The sequence below is a fragment of the Monodelphis domestica genome, chromosome 1 (genome assembly GCF_027887165.1).
Source record: "Monodelphis domestica isolate mMonDom1 chromosome 1, mMonDom1.pri, whole genome shotgun sequence".
NCBI lineage: Eukaryota > Metazoa > Chordata > Mammalia > Didelphimorphia > Didelphidae > Monodelphis > Monodelphis domestica.
In genome coordinates this window covers 64,615,831-64,628,639 of record NC_077227.1, presented here as the reverse complement: position 1 = coordinate 64,628,639, position 12,809 = coordinate 64,615,831, and the positions used below count along the sequence as shown (strand labels likewise).

General features: G+C 39.0%; 1 protein-coding gene across 2 annotated transcripts in view; it reads left to right on the top strand.

The window, feature by feature from the left end:
• The window catches only part of MAT1A (methionine adenosyltransferase 1A), a 71,342-nt gene extending 63,023 nt beyond the window's left edge, over window positions 1–8,319 (top strand). For both annotated transcript variants that reach the window (XM_056800090.1, XM_001365213.4), the window contains exons 7-9: window positions 3,037–3,219; window positions 3,957–4,090; window positions 5,361–8,319. In XM_056800090.1, coding sequence (XP_056656068.1) covers window positions 3,037–3,219; window positions 3,957–4,090; window positions 5,361–5,463 — 420 coding nt within the window. In that variant the 3' untranslated portion in view covers window positions 5,464–8,319. The remainder of the gene's footprint in view (window positions 1–3,036; window positions 3,220–3,956; window positions 4,091–5,360) is intronic.
• Window positions 8,320–12,809: the final 4,490 nt, after the last annotated feature.

Below are 12,809 nucleotides of genomic sequence, written 5' to 3'. Positions count from 1 at the left end.
GGTGTCCTTGGGAAATCAGGTAGATTGTCTGCAGAAGATTTAAAGGCAGAATGGGTAAGAGTTATTCAGGTTCAGAAATGTTATCCTTGTTTTCTCTCATGTCTGTCCTAGGGTGCTATTCTCTGCTGGTAAAATGCTCCATATATTTATTACAGCCATGCATTTTTACCTTGAAGGGGATTTTAGTTTTTCAGCAACTGGTATGCTATGACTCGAAATCATATAGTTCTAATGTAGTCAAATAAACGTTTGTTAATCACCTACTTTGTGGTAGGCATTGTGCTAAGTGTTAGAGATACAATTAATAAAAAAAAAAGACAGCCCCTATCATTTGTAATCTAAAGGGGGAGACAACATCATACAAAGGAATACAGAAAAAGGAGAAAGAGGAGAGAAACAAGAGGCTACATCTTGTTTGATTGAACTGGAACCAGGTAGAGCAGCAGATGCAGAGTGGAGGTTTCTGAGAGTTCACTTTCTGCCCTCTATAAAGGAAGGCATTGGGAGGTTTTTGGGATTCCATCTTCCAATCAGAGGGAAAACGAATGTCAATCAGACTTTGAGTTAGCAGCAGTGTTGGGATTTTGGAAATGATGGACTTTTGCAGGGAGGATTATTTTGTTCTGTGGAGCTGAAACCAGGCAGAGCAGCAAATGCAAAGTGCAATTCTACCAGGAGAATGTTGGTATGAACCTTTGTTTAAAGTGAAATACCTGCCAACTTCCCTAATGGAAATCAGTTTTCTTTTTTTCCTTTTTATTCCATTCTACATCCCATCCATTGTCCAATTTCACTGTTTGTTTTAGAACTAGGCATTGCTGGATGAACTCCATGGACTGCTCATCTGGTTACATAGGATGAAAGGCTTCCTATACTTCTCAGATGATTCTATATTTTCCACCCTGTGCAGGGTTATGATTCATCAGTGCCATTTCCTTTCTCTGGGGATAAAGCATAAAGCTCAGAGTCAGGAAGACTTGATTTCAAATTCTACCTTAGATACTTACTAGCTGTGTGATCTTGGGCAAGTCACAACCTCTATTTACTTTAGTTTTTTTCTACTGTAAAATAGGGATAATAATAGTTCCTTCCTCACAGGGTTATTGGATAGGCCAAGAAAGATAATATTTGTAAAGGGCTTAGCACAGTGTCTGGCACATAGTAGGTGCTACTTAATTGCTTTCTTTCCTCTTGTTTCCTCCTCCCCAGTACCCATGTATCCCTTTTACTTGTATAGTGTTGCTTATGTTAAGTGTTGGGATGTAATTAATAAAAAGATAGTTCCTGCCTTCAAGGAGTTTATAATCTAAAGGAGGAGACAACATATAAAGGGAGGCAGGAAAAAGAGAGAGAGAGGAGAGAAACATCAGGGAGAAGGGTCTTTCTTCTTCTCTCTAGAATTTTCTGGGGTGAAGATTTCTTAGCCATCGAAGCACAAAATCACACATTTAGGGCAGGAAGGGGGCTCAGACACCACTTAGTCCAATTCCTTCAATTTGCAAGTGAGGAAACTGAGAGCCAAGGAGATCAAAGAATTTGCCCAAATCATAAGGTGGTTAATGTCAGAGGTGAAATTTGAACCCCTGTCTATGGACTCCAGTGCCACTATTTCTACTGTACCACATTTCTTTTTTTAACCCTTTAATTAAAAAAATTAGTTAAAATATTTTTTAACTTTTAATTTTTTTTAACTCTTACCTTCTGCCTTAGAATCAATACTGGGTATTGATTCCAAGACAGAAGACTGGTAAGGGCTAGGCTATAGGGGTTAAGGGACTTGCCCAGGGTCATATAACTGGGAAGTGTCTCAGACCAGATTTGAACCTAGAACCTCCCATCTCTAGTTCTGGCTCTCCATCCACTGAGCTGCCTAGCTGTACCCTCCACATTTCTTCACAATAAATAATGATGATATGATAATAACAACAATAATTATTAATGCCTAGCATTTATATAGAACTTTAAGGTTTGCAAATAGGCACAGTAATATGCAAATATATTTAAGCAAACATATTTTGCAAAAAGCTTTACCTATGCTCTCTCATTTGATTTTTACAACACTAAGATGCTATTAGTGTACCCATTTTACCTTATGAAGAAACTGAAGGTGAGGAGAGGCTAAGTGGGACTTGCCTGGGGTCACACAGTTAGTAAGTATTTAAGGAAAGAACTGAAATCCCGTCTCCCTGACTCTGAGGCTGGCACTCTTGACCACTTGGCCATCTAGCTGCCTCAGTATCACTATCATTATTATTATGGCACCGTCTTCCTCCAAGCTCAGGATCCTGTGCCTCATTTCTCCTTGTCCCTCCTAAGGAGTTGGCTGGAAACTAGCATATTGGCTGATTCCTCTTTAAGCAGAGGAACCCCTCACCCTCAGTGTTATTTGTAAAAGTCTTAAAGCTCTAAAGAAAAGAAGGAAGCTGTAAGTGTAAACAGCGATGAATGGCATAAGTGTCCTAGAGCAGGTGGCCCCATCTAGGGTCCTTCGAATCCATCTCAGCAGTTCTCTCCTGTTCTGCATCCTTGCATGATGCTGCCTGGGCCAGCAGGATAAACAAGGAGCTCTGGGAAGTTGTTTGAAGCATCACTGACCCAATGTCACCATCTAGTGGATGATTCTCAACACTAACACTTGCTCTGCAGCATTGGCTTTTTCTCTGAGAATGATTTCATTAGCCATCATCTAGTTCATCTTCCTTCAACTTTATAGATGAGAACACCGAGGCCCAAAGAGGAGACATGACTTAACTACAGTCACACAGATAAACAGAGGCAATTTCTTTCCGAGTTCTGACCCCTCATTGGCCACAGTGCAGGAAAATGAAACTGCCATACATTTTGGTGAGCTCCTTGAGGGCAGGGACTATCTTTTGCCCTCCCCCCCCCATTCCTACAGTTTAGTACTGTGCCTGGCACATAGTAGGTACTTGATAGCTATTGACTGATTTTGGATGCCGTTGTTGGTTATTTCTCAATCCCAAACTGCTCAGCATGAAAAGCCATCATATAACTCTCCTTCTTGCCTTTCTGCAGGGGGATGCAGGCGTCACTGGTCGGAAGATCATTGTGGACACTTATGGAGGCTGGGGGGCTCATGGAGGAGGAGCCTTCTCTGGGAAAGACTATACCAAAGTGGATCGCTCTGCAGCCTATGCAGCTCGTTGGGTGGCAAAATCCCTAGTGAAAGCCAAATTGTGTCGGAGAGTTCTTGTGCAAGTGTGTTGACACTTTTCCTTCTTCTCCACCCATTCCCACCCCCCAATACTTTTTCTACTTCAGGTGTCAGTTTCTGATTAAAATCTGTGATTTCTGAGATGCTAAAGATTATGGTTACTTCCCATAAGTCTTCAATCTGCAGGGTTCCATCTCACCATGGCTACCCTTTTATATGTTGCTCTTAAAATGAAGGGAGAAGACTCTTAAAAATGACCTCATTTCAACATTAAGGGCATCAAATTCAGCAGAATTTGTAGCAGAGTGGCTAGCTTTAAGATAGTGGAAAGATGCTTTAGATTTTCTGCTTTTATAATGGATTATGGATTATGGTGAGGAATGGGCAGAGGCAAAATTAGGGTGAGACAACTGGTGATTTGTTACAGGGTGCCAACATTTCAAGGTTCTTCTAGAACTCCATTGTACTCCATCAAAAAACTATAACTGAGATGGGTACCTATTTAGGATCATTGGTTAAAATAGGAAGCTAAATGATGGCTCACTTTCTTTCCCTGGCCCCCTCTGCAACAGTCTATTTGTGGCTTAAAATCTGTCTCCCTGTGGTCTGAGATCTATCCCTAAGGTGTCTCTTCCACCTTAAACTCAGTTGAATTTGTTTTTAACAGTTGATTTGAGCATCTTTCATGTTGCTTGCCTTAGCTGCTAGAACTGCTAGTTATGACTTTGGGGATGGTAGAGACTCAGCTAATCAGTCTCTTGTGTCCCATCTCCTTATGAAGGTTTCTTATGCAATTGGTGTGGCTGAGCCTCTCTCAATTTCCCTGTTCACCTATGGGACCTCCAAAAAGACAGAGAAAGAGCTGTTAGATGTGGTGAACAAGAATTTTGATCTTCGTCCTGGAGTCATTGTCAGGTAATGGCCTGATAGTTGTAAAGTGCCCATGTGGGCACACACACACGCGTGTAAACATGCACATGCTTCTAAAGAAGCAATAGTTATTCCTTTTTTCTTTTCTTTTCCTTTTTATATAAATCCTTCTCTTCTGTCATAGAAGCAATAATAAGTATTGGTTCCATGGCAGAAGAGCCTTAAAGCCTAGGCAATTAGGGTTAAGTGACTTGCCAAGGGCCATACATCTAAGCCCAGGACCTCCAATCTCCAAGCCTGACTTTATCCACTGAGTCACCCAGTTGCCCCATCATTTTCCTTTTTCTAATCTACATTTATTGCCTCACTCCACACCTCATTCACTAAAGAGGAAACAAGACAGAGAGTTTTCTTCCTAAGTATGATTTTTGTAGGAAGAGGGAGAATAGAAAGGCTGGCTTTTAAGAATGAGTGGAGGGCAGCTGGGTGGTTCAGTGGATTGAGAGCCAGCTTAGAGATGGGAGGTTCTAGGTTCAAATCTGGCCTCAGACACTTCCCAGCTGTGTGACTCTGGGCAAATCACTTAACCCCCCATTGCCTAGCCCTTACCACTCTTCTGTCTTGGAACCAATACACAGAATTGTTTCTAAGATGGAAAGGAAGGGTTTAAAAAGATAAAATTAAAAAAAGAAGAAGTGGAGTCATAAAGGAATCTAGGAATTCTAACAGGTACGGTTGAGAAGGGAGTGCATTGTGGGCAGAAGGGAACATCTAGGGCCAGTCATAAGGTATGTGAAGAGGTGCAGAATTCAGAAAACTTCAAGAAGGCTCAAAGAATATGTGGATAAAAATGATCTGTGGTGCCAGGTAGGCTGGAGTAACATTGAGGAAGACCTCTTCAAGCTGAGGAAGTTGGTAGTTTTTCCTAGCAGCAATAAGGAACCATCAAAGATCCTTGAGCAAGGGCTGACATGGTCATAGAAAAAGGCAGAGCATGGCCTATGGAATAGTAATATCAAGCCATTCTCCATTGCGGTGGCATACCCGAGTCTTCTAACAGAGAGTTTTCATGACATCCCAAACCTCAAACTGTCTATAATAATAGTTATGCTGTATTATTTTAGAGTTTTAGGCTTTGCTTTACATTTATTAACTTATTTGATCCCCACAATCCTGAGGTGAGTGCTATTTTACTATATAGAATGAAAGTATTTCCTGTTCTAAGTTCTCTTATGTTCATAATGTCTGTGATTCATAAATTCTCTTTTTCAGTTCTTGAATAACAACATTTTCTTTCCTTTTGTTGAAACCTCAGAGACCTTGATTTGAAGAGGCCAATTTATCAGAAGACAGCATGCTATGGCCATTTTGGAAGAAGCGAATTTCCCTGGGAAGTTCCCAAAGTTCTCAAATTTTAATGCTGGCAGGAACCAAGCTCTGAAAGAAAATATGATAAAATTCCACATTCCAAGATGGCCTCGGTTTTCTACTCCCTGTGACCACTCTATATTCAGATCAGAGAGCTACTCAACACTGGCAGACTAGTTGTTTCTATAGGAATTAGTTCTGTTTTAGGCCACTGCCCTGAGATATTAGCAAAGCCAGGCTTGTCTTTAGCACGTTGCCACCATTAGAAGGTCTGGCATCATTCATCCTTCCAGTGTTGCTGTTTGTAAGGCAATAATGATTTGCCCTCAACTCTTGACTCTGACCCAGAACAATATAATTTCAAGGAGAGGCGTATAATCCAAGCTTTATAATATGCCAGTCACAGCTCTTATTTCTTTATCACCCAGGGTACAGTAGTGGTAGTGGGGTTTGGAATTGGGGAAGTCTAGGGTCCAGGTTTATTTCTTTTACAGTGGCATCCTGGGTTCTCTGTAAATCATTCTCCCCTACTTGCTATGTGCCAATGCCAAGATTTCCCAAATGGGCCAACATCCCAAAGATTTGATCTTCTATTTGCAAGATAATACCCACACCAGAAAGTTCTTACCTGGGGGCTCCTGGACTTCCAAAGGGGTCCATGAATAGATTTTAGGGGGGTGAATTTAGCTGAGAAAACCCCTCAAGTCTTTATTTTCATGAACTTCTAACTGAAATATGCCATTTTCTGTACTTATTTAAAGATACTCTTCTGAGAAGGGTCCCTAGACTTTACTAGATACTGCTCAATGGGCAGTTAAGAATATATGAATGATACCAAAAAGTTCTCATGTAGGGAAGAAGTGTGATGCAATGAAGAGACACTTGGATTTGGAATCAGTTGTCCTGGGTTCAAATCTTGACTTTACCATGGTATCTATTGATACCATGGTATCATGGGTGACTTCAAGCAATTCTTAACTCCTCTGGGTCTCAGCTATAGTACAAAATGAGGGCAGTTGGCCCTCTTCAGTCCCAAATCTATGACCAATGAGCCTTAGGGCCATATCTAATCCAGTTCAGGGTCATGCTTTTGAGGTTTCTGGGCCTTTACTCTTCAACCCTGTCTTGGTGCTCTGGGCTGGGTTTCTATTAAGAAGCAGGCCTTATAGAAAAAAGCAGATTTGAATGGTATCCTAGCCCAGTGCCTTGCACATAGTAGGAACTTAATAAGTGTTTATTGAATTCATTAGGAAGGGCTTATCAGAAATATGTCTACTTCTGTAACTGATTGAGAATCAATGATCTTCACAATTCAATATATAAAAGGAGACAGGGCCAGGAAGAGAAGCTACAGAAGTATTTATTTCTGTCTCAGGAATATTTCACACAAATCAGACCATGTGCCATCTAGTAAAGATACCCCAAAGGTTTTTCTTGGGGGAAGAGTAGAGAATAAGAACCAATGAGAAGCTATAAAAATTATAGACTAAAAATAAAATGAAAAAACACTGTTAATCAAGAAATCAATCCAATTGTGTGTGATACAGGGGCCAGCTCTGGGGCCCAATTTCCATGTAACTGCTGCTGTTGTTAGGAAGATGAATCCTGAAAACTCATTTTGAAGAGACTTTAGGTTCCCCGAAGAGGAGGTAGCAATGAAGCAAGTTCTTTACTAGAAAAATCACATCTATTAGGCACATAAGGGTTTTTCAAGTAAAGGACTGCCAAGCCCCAAACTGTGATTGTATTTTCATTTTCTTACATGGTATTTTTAAAGACACATCGGAGAGAGACAATATTTTTTAATTAAATGCATTTATAGTTCATTGCTTACCATGAAACCATTGCTAACAGGCAAGTCCATTGTAAAGGTCAAGCTGATTTTTGAATGTATAACACTAAGCTACATAAAGTAGCAGATGTAATGTACCTCAGCTCCCACTTATCCTGCTTTTTGTAGCTGAAATCAAGGTGAAAAATAACAGCCACAGAAGAGCATTCTGATTTGAGCCAAGGATACCATGATGAGTCAGATAGGTCTCTCATCTCCAAACTTACTTCCCTCACACCCTGTTGCTCTTATAGCTGTGAACTTGCTTTCCATCAATTAATTATTTGCCTAGAAAGCTAAAAAATTCCAGCATCCTTTTGTCATTGGTCACCAATAATGTTCTACCTTTTGAATTTCCCCTTGCATTTGTCTAATCACAGATGTCTTCTCTTAAAAAATTTTTTTTGGCCCCTGAGAAGTATATGGGACAAAACTTTTTTTTTCAGACCAATAATGTCTAAGCATTTGCCAAAAATACTAGTGTGAAGCAACTGCCGTAAGATGAGCCATCTGTTTGTGCTGATCATTATTAGCAGGAGATGCAGTTTTTCTTTACTTTACTGAAAGGATTCTGACAGATGAAATTCTACAGGCATAGAGGACCATTGGTTGGTGGAAGAGTGTCTTTGTATTTGTCCTAGGATACCAACTGAGCTTTATTTTTTCCTTATCCCTGGAAGAATTTTGTCTGAACAAAGAAGGATATGCTCAATGTATTTACAAACTCCTTGAATAAAAGGTGATGCAGAAATCTATACAATAGTTTAATATTTTACCCAAAATGTTACTGTGCTTCTAACAGAGTATTAAACTTAGAGCCAGATTTGGCCTTGTTCAGGCTCTACTGGTTAAGTGCCAACAGAGTAAGTGACCTAATTTTTGTTGACTCTTCCTCTCCAGAAATATAAAGAGCAAGTTCATTTGTGAGCCTATTTGCAATTCATTGATTTTCTACTTTCTTGCCCCCCCAAGATTTTTTCAAAGGAAAACATTTGTATGAAGCCAACTTCTTTCCTTCTCAATATTCAGCTCCTACTTGTTCTGTATATAATAAATAAAAATTCAAACAATATTAGTCTTGGGCTCAGTCTTTGCCATTTTTCAAAGTCTTCCAAAATGAGAGGATTTGCGGGAAAGCAGAATAATAAGCAGGATTGCACTTTGAAATGGAAACAATGGGACCAGCTTCTGGAAACTGAAATTTTCTCTCTATTCACCATGTTTATTCTCATGGTCCCCCCACCCCAATATTTCCCCCAAGTTTTACAGGTTGTACTAGTTAACCATGAAATACTGGGTAAAGGCACTAAACCACATTTAGCACAATCCATCTTCTTATCACCGTATTTACACTGACAACCTGCTCACAATAGCTCACCGGTGAAAAGCATTGAAAGTTGGAGAAAATGTGTAAAAGACATTTTGTAAAGGAGAATAAGTGTTTGAACTTGTTAACTGATAATTTCTTCTTCACTGTAGGCTCAGATTTAACCTTAATGTCAAAATATAAAATGTATGAGTAAATGTGTATCACTTCTCTCAAATTTTTCTAATATGAACAAGAATGCCAGCATATTAATTTGTGTATAAGATTCTAAAAATATTTTTTGTATATTTGTGTATATAATCCATCCACCCGCCCACTCATCATTTTATCTATCATATATATATATATGTATATATACACACACACACACACATAATACATCTATATCTACATATATATATATAATTACATTTTTTTTGAGAAATACACTGTAAAAAGATGTTTAAAAAATTCTAAATTCTCTTCCTCTTATATTTCCTTCTCTTTTCCTTCCCCTCATTTCTTCCTACACTTTACCTTTTTATCTTCTTCATCCTCTTTTCTTCCCCTCATTTTCCTCCTCTCCTTCTCCCTTTCCTCCAGCTCTAAGAATCTGCAATTTGTTGGTGCATGTTCATCCACAGAGACCGCAACTCTACTTTGCTGTAGTAACTCCTTCTTATGAATTGCTCTGGCTGAAAGATGTAATCACTTTGTGACCAACCTTGTGTTGAGCTAAACCACTGCACTTAGCTCAGCTGCTGCTTAGAAGATAGTGGAACAGCTAGGTGGTTCAGTGAATTGAGAGCCAGACCCAGAGATGGGAGGTCCTCCATTCAAATCTGCCCAAGGCACTTCCTAGCTATGTGACCCTGGGAAAGTCATTTAACCTCCACTGCCCAACCCTTCTGCCTTGGAACCAACACATAGTATTGATGCTAAGATGTAAGATAAAGGGTTAAAAAAAGAATATTGATATTGGGCAAAAGTGTTCTTGATGCTCTGTGAATTTAGAAGGACCTACCGGCTGCTCTCATAGCCTTCAAGAATCCAGGGACCTGCATGCTTTTCCTCCTAAAGATCTGAAATTACTTTCTGTAGAGTGAGACATGAGTCTCATTTCCCCTGGAACAGGGATCCCTTAATGAGGAAATTCCTAAATATCTCTCAGGCCCCTCATATACCATTTAAGCACATCATGGTGCTCAGATCAATATATCATGTGGAACTATTTTAAGAATTATTTTAGAGATATTTTCCATTTTTATGAGGATTTGGGGGACTATTTTTAGAAAGGAAGTTGGCAACCATGAATATGAAATGAACCCCGAATTCTTGAAACTTGTCATTCCAGCAAAGGGCTGATATCCTTTCTTAGCTAGTCTGCGGCTTGTTCTAGGAGTGATATATGTTGGAGGCTTGTCCTTTTACTTCTGCTTATAGACATATTCACCAAATAAAAGCCATCTTTCCTCAGTTTTGCTATATGCTTGAGCTGCCCTCTTTTCTCCTTTTGTTCATTGATCAACTCTTTCAAAGCATAATTTACATTTGCCATCTCCTCTTCTTCATCACTCTCCCTGTTATACTACTGAAAGTTCTCTCTTTAATGGCCTCATTAGCTATCAGATACAATGGAGATCTCTCTTTATTTTCATTTGATTCAATTCAACAATTCAATAGTTCATAGAGAGTTGGCCTCTGAATAAGGAGGGCCTGAGTTCAGGTCCTACTTCTCTAAGAAGCTCTCTCAGATTTTTAAGTTGCAGCGAAAGCACCATCCCATACTGATAAGACTTTATTTAATATACTCATCCTTCATCCAGTCCCCATTCCCCTCTCTCTCCTTACTATTTTGGTAGGATTTGGGCATACAAAGACAAAAGCAAATCTTGCCCTCAAGGAGCAACTAGAGAAACATATACATAAATAAGAAAATATTGAGTATATACAAAGGGGCTTTGGGAGAAAGAACACTATTAACTGAGGGAAATGGGATAGGTCTTGTGTGTGAGGTAGCATGGGAATTGAGAGAATGAGAGAATTCAAGAGGCTGGAGATGAGGAGGGAGAGCCTTCCGGATAGAGGATACAACCGATGCACACCCCAGAAGTGGAATATTGAGTATGAAGAATAATAATAAGTAGGGCAATCCAGCTAGAATTTATGGTGCATGAAGGCAAATAATGTGGATTAAATCTGGAAAGAGAGAGACAGGATCCAGACTTTAAAGGGCTTTATATAACAAAGAGTGTGCTTAGTATTTTATTCTAGGGGGAATAAGGAGATAACAAATCTTCTTGAGCAGAAGAATGACATAGTCAGATCTATTGATTTAGGATTAATAATTTGGCAGTTGTGCCAAAGGAGTCAAAGTGATGGAATAAGATTTTTTTTTGTATTTATTTATTTTTTAAAAATATTTTTCCATGTTCCCATGATTCATTTTCTTTTCCTCCCTTCTCCTCCCTACCAGAGCTGATAAGCAATTCCACTGGGTTGTACAAATGTTATCACTTGATACCTATTTGATGTAATAAATTTAAAATGTGACTAGGTAAGGGACAGCTAGATAGCACAGTGGAAGAGTACCAGATCTGGAGATGAGAGGTCCTGGGTTCAAATTTGTCCTCAGATATTTGCTAGCTATATGACTCTGGGCAAGTCAATTACCCCAATTGCTTAGTCCTTACTACTGGTTCTGCCTTAGAATCGATACTTAGAAGGTAAAGGTTTAAGAAAAATGTAACTGAGTAATGTTTAACAAAAAAAATTAAAATACAATGTAATAAAGTCAATTTGTAGTTTTCTAAATAAGTCTGGTCTGGAGGATGGATTTGACAAGAGACAGATTCGAGGTGGAGAGACCAAGGAGAAAGAAGGCTTTTGCAATAATTTAGGCAAAAGATTATGAAGAACTGAACTAGTGTGGTGGCCAGATGAACAGACAGAACTTGAGTTTAAATTCCACACCAGAAACTTAGAAGCTCTAGTTTGTCTATCTGTAAGAGTTCTGCAAATGATGGTCGATTCAGGTTGAACTGTCTTTGTTGTGCTTTGGTGAATTAACCCAATGGAAATGATTCAATTGCAGTGAATGAAGCTTTTGACAGTGCCATTCTAAGAATGGGTATATGGGTGGGAGTGCAAATTAGAAGTAGCAATTAGGAAGGATTTCTGAGAGCTTTCCTTAAAGGGAGGTTGGGAATGGGGCAGTTAGGTGGCACAGTGGATAGAGAGTCAGGCCAGGAGTTGGGAAAACCTGGGTTCAAATCTGACCTCAGACATTTCCAAGTTGTGTAACTTTGGGCAAGTCATTTAACCCTATTTGCCTTGCCCTTGCCTTTCTGTCTTAGAGTTATTACTAAAACAGAAAGTGAGTGTTTAGAAAAAAATAAACAAAGGAGACCTGAAGATTATCATGTGAATGGGATGAGAGTAGAGAAGTGAGAAATGTGGGTCTATGCACTTGTTTTGCTTAGGACCCCTTGGAATAAGGCTATATTACTTATTCTGTCATCTTTTTAAATGTTTTAGTGTCTTAACCCCCTTACACTATAAATTCTTTGATTGTGGGGAAGAGAAGGTCAAATTCTGCCTTCATTACTTGCTAGGAATTATGCTAAGCAGATCATTTCCATTTCTTCAGTTGTAAAAATAGAGATTCTACCTTTGTAAAAATAATAGGCAAACTGTAAAACTAATAAGTAATGAATGGATTATGGGTTATAAACTGGTTTTGATACTCTGCTTGCTGTGCTCACAAAGTATCTTCAATTTATGTCAGTGAAGCAAAGCCCTTAAGTGAACTTCTCTTCAGGACCAGGCACAAGGATGCTAAAGAGACTAATTTATAAAAAAAAAAATAAAGTCTTTATTGAAATATAAAGATAAAAAAGGATTTCTAACTAAGGGATTCTAACTCCACCCAAGTAAAACTCCCTGGTTCTGCAAAGAACTGCTTCTCCTGTGTCCACAGGCTATACTGATCCTTCCTGATCTAACTAACCCACATTTTTACTATTCTAAATAAACTAACATGATTATCCTTATAATTCTTAACTTCATCTCCAATTTATAAAAACAACAAAGGCTAGTTGTCTGAGCAAGAACCAAATTAGGACTCTACACCTTAACAGACTCAGAGTCCAAACCAAATACCAGGTCTTTCTTTGGTCTTCTCAGATATAAATCTTTAAAAACAGCAATAGATAGTCAATAGTGTTTCCCAAGTTGGAAAAAGAAAACACTTATCTCCC